The sequence below is a fragment of the Neoarius graeffei genome, chromosome 17 (genome assembly GCF_027579695.1).
Source record: "Neoarius graeffei isolate fNeoGra1 chromosome 17, fNeoGra1.pri, whole genome shotgun sequence".
NCBI classification, from domain to species: domain Eukaryota; kingdom Metazoa; phylum Chordata; class Actinopteri; order Siluriformes; family Ariidae; genus Neoarius; species Neoarius graeffei.
In genome coordinates this window covers 42,776,922-42,793,017 of record NC_083585.1, presented here as the reverse complement: position 1 = coordinate 42,793,017, position 16,096 = coordinate 42,776,922, and the positions used below count along the sequence as shown (strand labels likewise).

Here is a 16,096-nt window from a genome sequence, read left to right as displayed (position 1 = left end):
GGCGACTTGTCTGGGGTGTGCCCCGCCTCTCGTCCATAGTCAGCTTGTGTATGTAAGTGCACGTTCATTGCCAATTCTTTGTGTGCATAGTAGAAACAACAACACCTAACAGTATTTCAAATTGCTGTATTGGTCAATGCAGTTTTAATTTTACTCACTGATGGTTTAAACATTGGTTAATGCAGGTGTTAATAATGTAGCTTATTCTCCATCTCATCTCATCTCATCTCATTATCTCTAGCCACTTTATCCTGTTCTACAGGGTCGCAGGCAAGCTGGAGCCTATCCCAGCTGACTACGGGCGAAAGGCGGGGTACACCCTGGACAAGTCGCCAGGTCATCACAGGGCTGACACATACAACCCCGATTCCAAAAAAGTTGGGACAAAGTACAAATTGTAAATAAAAACGGAATGCAATGATGTGGAAGTTTCAAAATTCCATATTTTATTCAGAATAGAACATAGATGACATATCAAATGTTTAAACTGAGAAAACGTATCATTTAAAGAGAAAAATTAGGTGATTTTAAATTTCATGACAACAACACATCTCAAAAAAGTTGGGACAAGGCCATGTTTACCACTGTGAGACATCCCCTTTTCTCTTTACAACAGTCTGCAAACGTCTGGGGACTGAGGAGACAAGTTGCTCAAGTTTAGGGATAGGAATGTTAACCCATTCTTGTCTAATGTAGGATTCTAGTTGCTCAACTGTCTTAGGTCTTTTTTGTTGTATCTTCCGTTTTATGATGCGCCAAATGTTTTCTATGGGTGAAAGATCTGGACTGCAGGCTGGCCAGTTCAGTACCCGGACCCTTCTTCTACGCAGCCATGATGCTGTAATTGATGCAGTATGTGGTTTGGCATTGTCATGTTGGAAAATACAAGGTCTTCCCTGAAAGAGACGTCGTCTGGATGGGAGCATATGTTGATCTAGAACCTGGATATACCTTTCAGCTTTGATGGTGTCTTTCCAGATGTGTAAGCTGCCCATGCCACACGCACTAATGCAACCCCACACCATCAGAGATGCAGGCTTCTGAATTGAGCGCTGATAACAACTTGGGTCGTCCTTCTCCTCTTTAGTCCGAATGACACGGCGTCCCCGATTTCCATAAAGAAGTTCAAAATTTTGATTCGTCTGACCACAGAACAGTTTTCCACTTTGCCACAGTCCATTTTAAATGAGCCTTGGCCCAGAGAAGACGTCTGTGCTTCTGGATCATGTTTAGATATGGCTTCTTCTTTGAACTATAGAGTTTTAGCTGGCAACGGCGGATGGCACGGTGAATTGTGTTCACAGATAATGTTCTCTGGAAATATTCCTGAGCCCATTTTGTGATTCCCAATACAGAAGCATGCCTGTATGTGACGTAGTGCCGTCTAAGGGCCCGAAGATCATGGGCACCCGGTATGGTTTTCCGGCCTTGACCCTTACGCACAGAGATTCTTCCAGATTCTCTGAATCTTTTGATGATATTATGCACTGTAGATGATGATATGTTCAAACTCTTTGCAATTTTACACTGTTGAACTCCTTTCTGATATTGCTCCACTATTTGTTGGTGCAGAATTAGGGAGATTGGTGATCCTCTTCCCATCTTTACTTCTGAGAGCCGCTGCCGCTCCAAGATGCTCTTTTTATACCCAGTCATGTTAATGACCTATTGCCAATTGACCTAATGAGTTGCAATTTGGTCCTCCAGCTGTTCCTTTTTTGTACCTTTAACTTTTCCAGCCTCTTATTGCCCCTGTCCCAACTTTTCTGAGATGTGTTGCTGTCATGAAATTTCAAATGAGCCAATATTTGGCATGAAATTTCAAAATGTCTCACTTTCGACATTTGATATGTTGTCTATGTTCTATTGTGAATACAATATCAGTTTTTGAGATTTGTAAATTATTGCATTACGTTTTTATTTACAATTTGTACTTTGTCCCAACTTTTTTGGAATCGGGGTTGTAGACACAGACAACCATTCACACTCACATTCACACCTACGGTCAATTTAGAGCCACCAGTTAACCTAACCTGCATGTTTTTGGACTGTGGGGGAAACCGGAGCACCCGGAGGAAACCCACGCGGACACGGGGAGAACATGCAAACTCCACACAGAAAGGCCCTCGCCAGCCACAGGGCTCGAACCCGGACCTTCTTGCTGTGAGGCGACAGCGCTAACCACCACACCACCGTGCCGCCCTTATTCTTCATATTATATAAAAACATACAAGTGTTAGTTTCTTGTTGGGGTGTTAATAGCAGCAGAAGTAGAGTTTCCTGAAAACACCATCGTTACAGTGAGTGTATGGCAGTGTTAGAGATATATGTACCTTGGCTGCTGGTTCTAAGCTGTAATAGAAGAGTGCATGTCTCTGAAAGACAGGGTACAGGAACAGTGCTCTGTATGACCAGTTCATGCTCCTTTCCATCCTCTAAAATGGAGGCAAGTTTGGGCTGCAGCTACAATCCAAACAAAGCAAAAAAGCTATGATGTTACATGTTGTGAGGATTACTCTAACCACATGGCAGTCAGGGAAAAAAAAAGAAAGAAAAGAAAACAGGATGTCTGTGAACATACTTGAATCCCTGCAAAGAACTCTGCACTCTCCACAGCATGACTCTGTCTGTCTGGGGCATCTAGAAAGAAACTGGAGCAACTACAAAAGATCTGTACAAAATGACAGAAAGTCGATGTTGAAATGCAGCACAGTAAACAAAATAAATAATACAACTAATAATAAAAAGTATAAACGGGGTGATCATCATGTTTTATGTGTCACAGTTGTAGAACCTGGGAGCATATTTTATTATTTGTGCACCAGTGTACACTCGCCGGCCACTTTATTAGGTACACCCATCCACCTGCTGTTTTGTGCAGTTCTCTAAACGGCCAATCCCTTGACAGCAGCACACTGCATCAAATCATGCAGACAGAAATCAAGAGCTTCAGTTCATGTTCGCTTCAAACATCAGAATGGGAAAAATTGTGATCTCAAAGTGTGACTTTCACTAGTTGGTGCCAGATGGACTGGTTTGAGTATTTCAGAAACTGCTGATCTCCTGGGGTTTTCACACACAACAGTCTCTAGAATTTACACAGAATGGCGTGAAAAACAAACAAACAAACAAACAAAAAACATCGAGTGAGTGACAGCTCTGTGTGTGGAAACGCCTTGTTGATAAGAGAGATCAGAGGAAAATGGCCAGATTGGTTCAAGCTGCCAGGAAGGATATAGCAACTCATATAATCACTCTTTACAACCGTGGTGAGCAGAAAAGCATCTCAGCATGCAACAGCAGAACAACACATTGGGTTCCACTCCTGCAGCCAAGAACAGGAGTCTTAGACTCAAGAACAAGTTCCTATTAAAGTGGCCGGTGAGTGTATATAGTATATACACTACCGTTCAAAAGTTTGGGGTCACTTTGAAATGTCGTTATTTTTGAAAGAAAAGCACTGTTCTTTTCAATGAAGATCACTTTAAACTAATCAGAAATCCACTCTATACATTGCTAATGTGGTAAATGACTATTCTAGCTGCAAATGTCTGGTTTTTGGTGCAATATCTCCATAGGTGTATAGAGGCCCATTTCCAGCAACTCTCACTCCAGTGTTCTAATGGTACAATGTGTTTGCTCATTGCCTCAGAAGGCTAATGGATGATTAGAAAACCCTTGTACAATCATGTTAGCACAGCTGAAAACAGTTGAGCTCTTTAGAGAAGCTATAAAACTGACCTTCCTTTGAGCAGATTGAGTTTCTGGAGCATCACATTTGTGGGGTCGATTAAATGCTCAAAATGGCCAGAAAAATGTCTTGACTATATTTTCTATTCATTTTACAACTTATGGTGGTAAATAAAAGTGTGACTTTTCATGGAAAACACAAAATTGTCTGGGTGACCCTAAACTTTTGAACGGTAGTGTAAGTACAAGTAATTAATATTATATAGCATATATGCACTTTACTGTCATGATGTACTATATGTACATTGTGCATATGTTCTTCTATAATATTGTCTACCCTGTCTCCAAGCCGAAGGTTGATACCATCCAGCTCGATAAAGGCTGAAGTCTGTAAGGTTGTCTCCTGCATGAGTTCCTCTTTGTTTCCATTTGGGGAAAGACGCCACCAGGTTACCACAAATCCTAGAGAGCTGTTAACACTATGGCCATCAAATGTACACTTCAACAATATGCTGGGACCCGACAGCTCAGCCACGATCTCCGGTACTGATGGAGATGGAGGTTGTTTATCTGAAAAGGAGAACTAGATGAATTAAGATGCCCCCATCAAGTTTGCAATAATATGTGGTGAGAGGAAGAACAGACACATAAACTCAGCATGTGCTTTATTAAGGTGAATCTAATCATCGTAATTAGAGTCCTTAGCTTGAGTCAAAACACAGGAGATCAACATCAAACAGATGAAATCCATAATCAAGACTGAAACACAGGCAAAAGTCGAAAAACCATAATACGGAAACAGGAAATATGAAAACGAGGGTGGCTCATACATTCAGATACAAATAAGCATGATAACACTTCACAACAAAACAAAGAAACAGCTGAATATAAATAGACAAACTACTCAAAAACTGACACAAAACAGGTGGACACAATTGGGTAACAAGTCAGTGACAGGACAAGGGCGGAGACAGGACTAGTACAGAAACGAAATCATAAACACATAGTGGTTGTCACCATGGGAACTGCAACATAAAGAGGGAATCCATGACGACGACAACATGGAAATGTTTCATCTCATCTCATTATCTCTAGCCGCTTTATCCTGTTCTACAGGGTCGCAGGCAAGCTGGAGCCTATCCCAGCTGACTACGGGCGAAAGGCGGGGTACACCCTGGACAAGTCGCCAGGTCATCACAGGGCTGACACATAGACACAGATAACCATTCACACTCTCATTCACACCTACGCTCAATTTAGAGTCACCAGTTAACCTAACCTGCATGTCCTTGGACTGTGGGGGAAACCGGAGCACCCGGAGGAAACCCACACGGACACGGGGAGAACATGCAAACTCCGCACAGAAAGGCCCTCGCCAGCCACGGGGCTCGAACCCGGACCTTCTTGCTGTGAGGCGACAGCGCTAACCACTACACCACCGTGCCACCCGGAAATGTTTCATTTTCTTTTAAATCTTTTCTCGGCTATGTTCTTGCAAAGTACATATCTGTGAGCGGCAAAAGTATGTGAACCTTTGCTTTCAGTATCTGGTGTGACCCCCTTGTGCAGCAATAACTGCAACTAAACGTTTCCGGTAACTCTTGATCAGTCCTGCACACCAGCTTGGAGGAATTTTAGCCCATTCCTCCGTACAGAACAGCTTCAACTCTGGGATGTTGGTGGGTTTCCTCACATGAACTGCTCGCTTCAGGTCCTTCCGCAACATTTCGATTGGATTAAGGTCAGGACTTTGGCTTGGCCATTCCAAAACATTCACTTTATTCTTCTTTAACCATTCTTTGGTAGAATGACTTGTGTGCTGGGCGGCATGGTGGTGTAGTGGTTAGCGCTGTCGCCTCACAGCAAGAAGGTCCGGGTTCGAGCCCCGTGGCCGGCGAGGGCCTTTCTGTGTGGAGTTTGCATGTTCTCCCCGTGTCCGCGTGGGTTTCCTCCGGGTGCTCCGGTTTCCCCCACAGTCCAAAGACATGCAGGTTAGGTTAACTGGTGACTCTAAATTGACCGTAGGTGTGAATGTGAGTGTGAATGGTTGTCTGTGTCTATGTGTCAGCCCTGTGATGACCTGGCGACTTGTCCAGGGTGTACCCCGCCTTTCGCCCGTAGTCAGCTGGGATAGGCTCCAGCTCGCCTGCGACCCTGTAGAAGGATAAAGCGGCTACAGATAATGAGATGAGATGAGATGAGATGAGATGAGATGAGATGAGACTTGTGTGCTTAGGGTCATTGTCTTGCTGCATGACTCACCTTCTCTTGAGATTCAGTTCACGGACAGATGTCCTGACATTTTCCTTTAGAATTCACTGGTATAATTCAGAATTCATTGTTCCATCAATGATGGCAAGCATGTTGAATAAGAAACCAGTTTAACAAACGCAGTGGTATTCAGTCTGTGTAAAGACATCTAAAACCTCGTTAGCTAAGTGTGATTTACTCATACAGTCATGCCATGCTTTCACCAAGTTGTTGCTACATGGTGCTGTAAAACAGACATTAGTGTATGCAGTTTGTCATCAGATACCATCTGTCAAAATGTCTGTGATGCTCCTACACCTCAGCAGGAATAACTCTAATGTGATTAGGAAATATCTCTTATATATTATAACTAATTAAATTATAAATAACTACAGCCTCCATATTCACAAAACACAAAGTAACAAGGAGCTCAGAATCATTGTGGAGACGTTCTGCTTGTATAGTAATCAAGAGACTCCACTGGGCCCCACTGATACCAGATGAGTTATTACTCAATTCCAACGGATGCCATGGAAACATCGCAGGCTAACACATCACACAACACAAACACATATGCTAAGCTCATTCAGTAGACAGTCGGCATTTTTGACTGTAATTATTTTGACTTGCATGAAAAAAGAACCTCAAGAAAGAGAGCAAAGTGCTTCTAAAAATAAAAATGTAGACAAGAAATAATTCCATAAAAATGTATTTATAATACAATTCGCACTTTAACAGTTTAGAGCTAGAAAAATCAGCACTGAATTAGTTGACACATAAGTCATTGGGTTTGGTATAATGTCAAGAAATAATTTGTAATAGCATAAAAGAGACATTATTACATAATAAATTATGATAAACTGGCACTGGGTTTACCGTTGCAACTTCCATCTCTGTTCCTGTGCTCTGGTTCACAGACTGGTTCCGTGGAATCAGAGATTTCTGTAAATATAAAATTCAGAGAAATGCTTTCATAGACATATATAAAGTACTAATAGTAAAATATAAATAAATAAATAAATAAATAAATAAATAATGCTTTATAAACAGGATAAGTGGCTACAGATAATGGATGGATGGATGTTTTATTTATATGATGACTTGCCCTCAGCACAGTAGGCCATACATCCCTGTGTAGGCTGGAGCTGATACACATAGAACTGCCCACAGTTACGCACAGAGACAGGCATTCGAAACAGACAGCACTCCTTCTTGGGCCTACTGAACAGCTGCCAGGTAGCACAAGCAGTTAGCCTCTTAACCTCCATCGGGTGCGGTAGAGTTTCCCCTTCAGCAAGAGAAAGCCACACTGGAGCTTGGGTACCACAGTGATTCACCTAGACAGATCACAGAAAGTAATAGCTTCTCAATGTACAATACTGTATATGGCCAAAAATTTGTGGACACCAGACCATCACACCCAGGTATGATTTTTAAACATCTTATACTAGATTTAATCAGAATCAGAAGCACTTTATTGCCAGGTATGTTACACACACGAGGAATTTGACTCCGGTTCAACTTAGCTTTCATAGTACAGACAGAAAGAAAGTATAGGAAGAAAAAAACACACACACAGAGAGAATCTCACTGCAGTGAACTCCAGGGGGAGAATCGTGTTTCTACAGCGACGGCCTTGAAGGCAGTGCTGGCTGGGAGAGCCAAGATAAGATTGGAATTTGTTTAGACTTAAGATGGGTAGATGTGTCCTTTTTCGCTGAACCCACTTGTCCATTCTGGCCACCAAAATGATCCATTTCTCTTTGCAAAGCCATCAACTTCTCCATGATGTTATCAATGTTGCAACTCAAGTTCTGAACAGCCACAGTCTGAGTGCCGACAGCTCTGCCCACCGCCTCAATCATGTCGGGCAGCTTAATCCTCCCTTTGCTGTTAGAATAGCCTCCGCTCTTCAGGGAAGACTTTCTACTAGATGTTGGAGTGCAGCTGTGGGGATTTGTGTTCACTCAGTCACAAGAACATTAGTGAGGTCAGGCACTGATGACAGGTGAGAAGACCGTGTGCAGTCTGCATTCCAGTTCATCCCAAAGGTGTTCAGTGGGGTGGAGGTCAGGGCTCTGTGCAGGACACTCGAGTTCTTACACACCAGCTGCAACAAACCATTTCTTCATAGACGCTGGTTTGTGCACTGGGGCATTTTTATGCTGGAACAGGTCTGGACCGTTTAGTTCCATTGAAGGGAAATCCTACAGCAAGCAAAGATATTCTGAAAGCAATTGTGTCCTTCCAAATTTGTGGCAACAGTTTAGGGAAGACCCACATATGGGTGTACTGGTCAAGTGTCCACAAACATTTGGCCATATATACGGTATACTGTAACTTGGACATGTGTGTAAATGCATGTATGTAGAATATGTACTCAATAGATGCACACAAGCTAAGAGTACAGGAGGCAATGCTTTAAATTTTAAAATGGCCCTTTATATATTAAGTGAAATTGCAGAGTACCCAAGTTCATATACATGTGACATATTTTTATCTTGTTCCAACACGACACAATATATTGTGCAATTTATAAACACTGATCGTTTTTTTTATTTGCTATTATTCATACCTTATTTTCTACAGCAGCATCAGGATGAACAAGCAAGCTAAGTATTTTATTTCACAAGGAGGCATATGATAATAAAGCTCCTGAATCCTGACAGAATCTTTTCGAGACATTCTCTTTTCAGATGGCCTTTTTCTGGATTTACAAGGCAATATCAATATTTTATGAAATTATTTAACTTCTTAAATACCTCATCTCATTATCTCTAGCCACTTTATCCTGTTCTACAGGGTCGCAGGCAAGCTGGAGCCTATCCCAGCTGACTACGGGCGAAAGGCGGGGTACACCCTGGACAAGTCGCCAGGTCATCACAGGGCTGACACATAGACACAGACAACCATTCACACTCACATTCACACCTACGGTCAATTTAGAGTCACCAGTTAACCTAACCTGCATGTCTTTGGACTGTGGGGGAAACCGGAGCACCCGGAGGAAACCCACGCGGACACGGGGAGAACATGCAAACTCTGCACAGAAAGGCCCTCGCCGGCCATGGGGCTCGAACCCGGACCTTCTTGCTGTGAGGCGACAGCGCTAACCACTACACCACCGTGCCGCCCTTCTTAAATACTTTTCAGATATTTATTTATTTATTTATTTATTTACACAAATATATTTTCTTGCAGTGGTTAGCACTGTCGCCTTACAGCAAGAAGGTCCGGGTTCGAGCCCCGTGGCCGGCGAGGGCCTTTCTGTGCGGAGTTTGCATGTTCTCCCCGTGTCCGCGTGGGTTTCCTCCGGGTGCTCCGGTTTCCCCCACAGTCCAAAGACATGCAGGTTAGGTTAACTGGTGACTCTAAATTGAGCGTAGGTGTGAATGTGAGTGTGAATGGTTGTCTGTGTCTATGTGTCAGCCCTGTGATGACCTGGCAACTTGTCCAGGGTGTACCCCGCCTTTCACCCGTAGTCAGCTGGGATAGGCTCCAGCTTGCCTGCGACCCTGTAGAACAGGATAAAGCGGCTACAGATAATGAGATGAGATGAGAAATTTTTTAAAGCCAAATCAAAAGACAAATGAAAAGAAAATGTCTTTCTATTTGGTGTGTTTACTCATTTCAGAGGGAATAGTAAAACATGTTTTACACGACGTAACAGAACTCCATTGGTAATCCAGGGATTAACTATTCGAGAAGCTTCACTTTTCATTACAAATAAATATTGTCTGAGGCAGCCCAAATGTATCACCCGGCTGCTCCATTAAGTTAAATGCTGCCTTGTAAACACAAGGTTCTTGTGCTCTTGGCATAAAATAATTGCATCTATGATTCTGGATTTGTGTGAAAATGAACAAAGGGACCAATGAAACTAAAACGTTACTGCTCTTTTTTGCTTGTGCATCATTGTTCCTTGGAAAATGGAAGCCACACCTACATGATGACCAGAGGTGGACAGTAACGAAGTACATTTACTTGAGTACTGTACTTAGTACACTTTTGGAAACTTATGACTTTAACTTCACTACATTTGAAAGACAGATATCGTACTTTTTACTCCACTACATTTCTGTCAAGGTCCTCGTTACTCGTTACGATGACACGGCTTTGAAAGTGGATGTTTTTTCTTTTCTTTTCTAAAAGGTGATTGTTTTTTTCGCAGGTGAGACTGAGACAGACTATCAGTAATCACTAGGGTCACGTCACGTCCATAGACTGTATAAAATCAAGTTCAGTGATTTCTCAGCAGCGTTATTTAACTCGATCAGTTGATGGCAGAATGGAAGGAGGCGGTTCTTCTAGGGAATGCACGCACTCATGGCTTTACCTAGAACCCATGTTTCAGTTTTCTGAAAGGATTAAAGATTCGTTTCATTTTAAATGTTTGCTTTGTTTGACGAAAACGAACCACATGACGGCCTACAAAAACTCGCCGTCCAACCTGCGGAAGCATATTGAGGGATAGAAATGTTTTATTCCAAGAGAAAGCTTGCAATGAAGTTGTCTGTGCTTTTAGAGCTAGTGGTAATGTTGCAATAGCTAAGCAGTCTGGTTAGTCAAATGACTTTCTATGGATTTGCCCGCCAAGTTGCCGTAGCCTTGTCCACGGCTAACGTTAACACACAGCTAGTTAACTTGGACACTGTTAGTTAGCATGTAAAAATGGAGTTACGCTAACATGAATAACATTAACTTATCTAAAGTCCTTTCAGAAATATGTTTTAGCATAATCTTGCCAAATAAACAGAATGTAGAAATCTTTCTTTTCTAGTAGCGTTAGCTACCCAATATGATTTTGAGTTTGAAAAGCGTTTACTAGCGTCAGGTGGAGCTTCACTGACTAGCTAGCTTAATGTTAAACCTCCATGATGGCACAGCATGCGTTCATTTTGTGAATTCACATTTCTGTCTTTGGTAAAGTTCACATTGTAGCTTTTGTGACCTTGCATAATTACTATAGCTGCTATGCATTTTTAACCAGTCGCCAAAGAGAAAAACTAGCTAGCATCTTATTGATGATTCTGCTTGGTTGTAAGTTGTGTTTCATTTTGTAACATTCTACCAGGCGTATATTCTACAGGTTCGACAAGTTAGTCAGTAAATCCAGTCGGTTGCTTCAGAGGCATTAGGTTTTGTAAACGTTGTGGCAATAATATAACGATGCGTTGACAGAAAATGTACTTTTAATACTTAAGTATTTTTAAAAGCAAGTACTTCAGTACTTTAACTAAAGTAAAAATTTGACTGGACAACTTTCACTTGTATCGGAGTAACATTTGACCAGTGGGATCTGTACTCTGACTTCAGTAATGAAGTTGGGTAGTTTGTCCACCTCTGATGATGACCATGTACTTTAACTTTTAAAATGTCTGAACTCTAAAGGAATTTTCCAAAATCAGTGTGAACATGCATGTAAAATACAGTGTGGCGTGTTACAGCACATTTGAGCCTGACATTAGCTTCTGATCTTGGGTAAATGAAACATATTTACTGTACCTCCACACACTTGGTGGGCATTTGAGCTGGTTTATCAAAGATCTGGAGCTTATACCAGCCAGGTGTCAGTGAGTGGTCACAGATCAGCTTCTCCTGCAGGCCAGACTGGAGAAGCTGCTGAGAGCTAAAACTTGTGCTCCGGTACGGGTTCTGCAAAACCATGTGACCCCCTGGATTGCACTCAGGAGGTTCCACTGAGGACACACACACACACACACACACACACACACACACACACACACACACACACACACACAGAGAAAAATCGTAGCATCATCATAAATTTCTTCAGAAACATCGTTCACTGTTTCCCACAGATCTGAAGTAAATATAATCTATGGGAAGAATAGTGTTATTAATACAATGCAAAATCTTCAAGTGAATTTTGGATTTTACTGTGTACCTACGATTGAAAAAGCTTTATATGAACGGTCAAATGCAGTTTGTGCTGATTTACATATGTCTCATGTACAGTACATTAAAACAATGATTACCGAGAACAAAAATGAAAGTAAAATGCAAAATGGTGCCGTGACGCCCGGTTTGTTTTCAGGTTTTTAAAAATATGATTAAAACTACTGAAATGGTCAGTGGAATGATTGATCTATAATTAAGGAAACAGAAGCAACAGAGTCTATTTCGTTTTGTGTTATATTCCTCTGTTTAACCCTCGGTGCTCTGCTGAGCATTTGAATTCCATGACAGTTTAGAATTTAAAACCAAACGAAATCACAAAAAAACAAACAACAACAAAAACAGTTTTAACAGCCAACAGCTTCTGACAAGCTGAACTACTTAAAATCTTCAAGATGAGCACTCGAAACCATGACCAGAACAATGACAGTCATTCAAATTCAGCACAAGGCAAGTGGGGAAAAACATAGGGGTGGGTATTATAGCAAAAAATATTATACTAAGGTACTAAAAGATATTTGCAGAAAACTTCAGTATAAATATTGGGCAAGGAATAAGAAATTAAAAACCAATGCAATCTAATAATGGAGTAAGTTTAGGGTGACCAGATTTCCCTAGTCCGAAACCGGGACACTTTTTGCGCGCGACCATGCTCGTGCACGCACACCTTTTTTTTACGTAAACGTGACACTCAGAGAGGTGCTCTTATCATTTTGTTGAAGTTCACATTTATCAACATCTCACATGAAATAAAACAAACAGGCATTTTGTTATCTAGTAGCATAGTGGTATACAGATCAGTTAAATTATGGTCAGACAACAGATTTTGTAATGGCTGAGAATAGGCCAGGCTACGTCCATAGGCCACATTTAAACTGATTTATTTCCCCTGTTTGTGAGAACACCAAGAAGAATGCATATGCACATGTAGGCTATATCTCTAAAATTGTATGCACTATAGCATGAACTTAAAGTAGATATGTGACCTCAACATAGCCTAGGTCAGGATCAACCTTACTAACCGTTCCCCACAACTGAATGAATAAAGCAAGAAGATGTGGACAAAGTGAGCACTTTAATGGAAGGTGCAACAAGCTGTTCAACACAGCAATATGGCCAAACTGTCAGAATGGTATGTTAAACAGAAACAAAAAAAGAGACAAGTGATTTGAGAATATATACTACGGAAGCCGCGAGAGGCCCTTCATATAATCCTTTTTTTTTTAATTCACCTTGTTATCCCGAGATAACGACATAATTAATTCAGGATCTCGAGAAAACAACACAACTAATTCGAGATCTCGAGAAAACAAAACCGTTATTCCGTGATCTCGAGAAAACAAAACAATTATTTCAAGATCTCAAGTAAACAGCTGAGAAATGGTTCATTCAGGTGCGCCAAGAGACTTGTGATATGCTGACTTTGGGGCTATTTCTCATTCTGTATTGACGCAACTTTGGTCATTAGAATGTCTGGAATAATCGATCACCTAATAAGGCAATATTTTGATCAGGGGTTGACACAGGGAGAGATTGCATTAAGTCTTTTAATAAGGGATAATTTCAAAATTAGTCCGCGGCACCTCCGCAAAAGACTGGCCCGGCTTCGTCTCTACCGACGGAGATACAGTGATCCAGCTGAGATCATGAAATAAAACAAACAGGCATTTTGTTATCTAGTAGCATAGTGGTATACAGATCAGTTAAATTATGGTCAGACAACAGATTTTGTAATGGCTGAGAATAGGCCAGGCTATGTCCATAGGCCACATTTAAACTATATCTCTAAAATTGTATGCACTATAGCATGAACTTAAAAAGTAGATATGTGACCTCAACATAGCCTAGGTCAGAATCAACCTTACTAACCATTCCCCACAACTGAATGAATAAAGCAAGAAGATGTGTACAAAAGTGAACACTTTAATGGAAGGTGCAACAAGCTGTTCAACACAGCAATATGGCCAAACTGTCAGAATGGTATGTTAAACAGAAACAAAAAAGAGACAAGTGATTTGAGAATATATACTACGTAAGCCGTGAGAGGCCCTTCATATAATCTTTTTTTTTTATTCACCTTGTTATCCCGAGATAACGACATAATTAATTCAGGATCTCGAGAAAACAACACAACTAATTCGAGATCTCGAGAAAACAAAACCGTTATTCCGAGATCTCAAGAAAACAAAACAATTATTTCATGATCTCGAGTAAACGGCTGAGAAATGGTTCATTCAGGTGCGCCAAGAGACTTGTGATATGCTGACTTTGGGGCTATTTCTCATTCTGTATAGACGCAACTTTAGTCATTAGAATGTCTGGAATAATCGATCACCTAATAAGGCAATATTTTGATCAGGGGTTGACACAGGGAGAGATTGCATTCAGTCTTTTAATAAGGGATAATTTCAAAATTAGCCCGCGGCACCTCCGCAGAAGACTGGCCCGGCTTCGTCTCTACCGACGGAGATACAGGGATCCAGCTGAGATCATGAAATAATTGTTTTGTTTTCTCGAGAACTCGAAATAACGGTTTTGTTTTCTCAAGATCTCGAATTAGTTGTGTTGTTTTCTCAAGATCCTGAATTAATTATGTCGTTATCTCGGGATAACAAGGTGAATAAAAAAAGATTATATGAAGGGCCTCTCGCGGCTTCCGTAAATATACACTCAAACAAAACAGCAATAAAGGAGGAGAGGGGCGACAGCCCGAGGAAAGCCCCCACAGGAGCGCACATCATTTGCAACATAGGCTACCCAACTCAGTACAAGAACAAAACACTTACAGTACAGTGTGTGCAGTAGGCTTCGTGCGCATTGTTCTGCGCCTCTCGGAGGAAGGGGTAGGTGCCCTGTAAATCTTTGGAAAAGGTACATTTTCTTTTCGGCATAATTGCTGCGGCATTACTGCTGCTAGCTGCTAGACAAAGAACATTCGCGCCAGTTAATGTTTATTTTATTGTTGCATGGCAACACGTTCTGTTGTCTGGAATAATGTGGCTAAATAAACACCCATGCCACAGGGCCAGGGGGCAGTAACCAGGAAAGTTTGCGATTCCTGTCAATTCATCAAAATAGTAAATGCAGACATTTATCCGTTAATGATTCCCACGCTGCTCAGTCGCAAACGTCGCAAGTGGCGAAAACTGGGACATATCCGTGTCCTGACAGACTTTTGTCGGGACTCGGGACACACAACCCCAAATCGGGACTGTCCCGGTAAAACCAGGACGTCTGGTCACCCTAAGTAAGTTAATGCTATCAAAGCACTGACTGTACCTGCAATACACTCAGAGCGGAGTGTGCAGAAATGTAATCGACTATATAATGATTTCAATGTCATATTGTCACATTCCCCAGCTCTGGGAAAAAAAAAAGGATATTATCCAAATGCCCTTAAAACTTTATTTAATATATGATTTTTCAATGTAATGTGGTTCAAGATGGCAGACCAAGAGATATTCTGTATCGACATATGATTTAAGCAGCTCAACTGACTGCATTGTGAAGTTAGCTTGGCACTGTTTGTACTGCATATTTTATTCAGGCTTACAGTATGTATTATAAACTATGCACTAAAGCAGCGGCTGTTCTAACAGATCTAAACACCGTTAACCTGGAACCATTTGCAGACAGGGGTGAAGATGCAGCTCCTCAAAATTCAGAGACTGTCTCCAATCCCAGTATTTCCAGAAACATTTCACCTTCTGTCAGCTCCTTTACAAATAACAGTGCTGAATCTACGCCAAGAAGGAGACCAACAAGTGGCATCAATTCCAAAGACGGGCCTCAAGCGTCTATTAGAAGATGTGCTTCTCTAGAAAGCTTGCCCGCACAGACAGCCCCGTTTCATGGACTACGTCGCCGTTGTATGTCAGAATCATATGCCAGCTACAAGCCAGACTCATTGTGGTGTAGGATCACAGTCTGCCCTTTTCCTAACGAGGTCTTTCAACCTACTGCGATTTGCCAGCAAGAAGAGAGAGAGGAGATGAAGAGGAAGGCCCAACGTGAGCGAGAACAGGCAGCTCGAGTCACTAAGTTGGGCCTGGACTGTAACGTACTAATAAAGAGAGAAGAGTATTCACTGGAAAATTACTTAAGCACACCAACAAAAGACAGCAACTTGTGAAGACATCTTGAAGCATGATAAAAGTGTTATTTAAAAAAAAAAGAAAATCAAACTGAGAGTTATATTCAGTTTCTGTTGGATTAATTTTTTTCCTGCTGGTTGAGT

At 41.5% G+C, this 16,096-nt stretch overlaps 1 protein-coding gene across 1 annotated transcript in view; it reads right to left on the bottom strand.

The window, feature by feature from the left end:
• Nucleotides 1-16,096, bottom strand: part of vwde (von Willebrand factor D and EGF domains) — a 75,886-nt gene that overhangs the window by 35,669 nt on the left and 24,121 nt on the right. Inside the window, exons 2-7 of the mRNA XM_060943509.1 lie at nt 11,446-11,639; nt 7,046-7,277; nt 6,817-6,882; nt 4,028-4,260; nt 2,582-2,671; nt 2,334-2,463 (exon numbers count right to left, since the gene is read on the bottom strand). Coding sequence (XP_060799492.1) covers nt 2,334-2,463; nt 2,582-2,671; nt 4,028-4,260; nt 6,817-6,882; nt 7,046-7,277; nt 11,446-11,639 — 945 coding nt within the window. The remainder of the gene's footprint in view (nt 1-2,333; nt 2,464-2,581; nt 2,672-4,027; nt 4,261-6,816; nt 6,883-7,045; nt 7,278-11,445; nt 11,640-16,096) is intronic.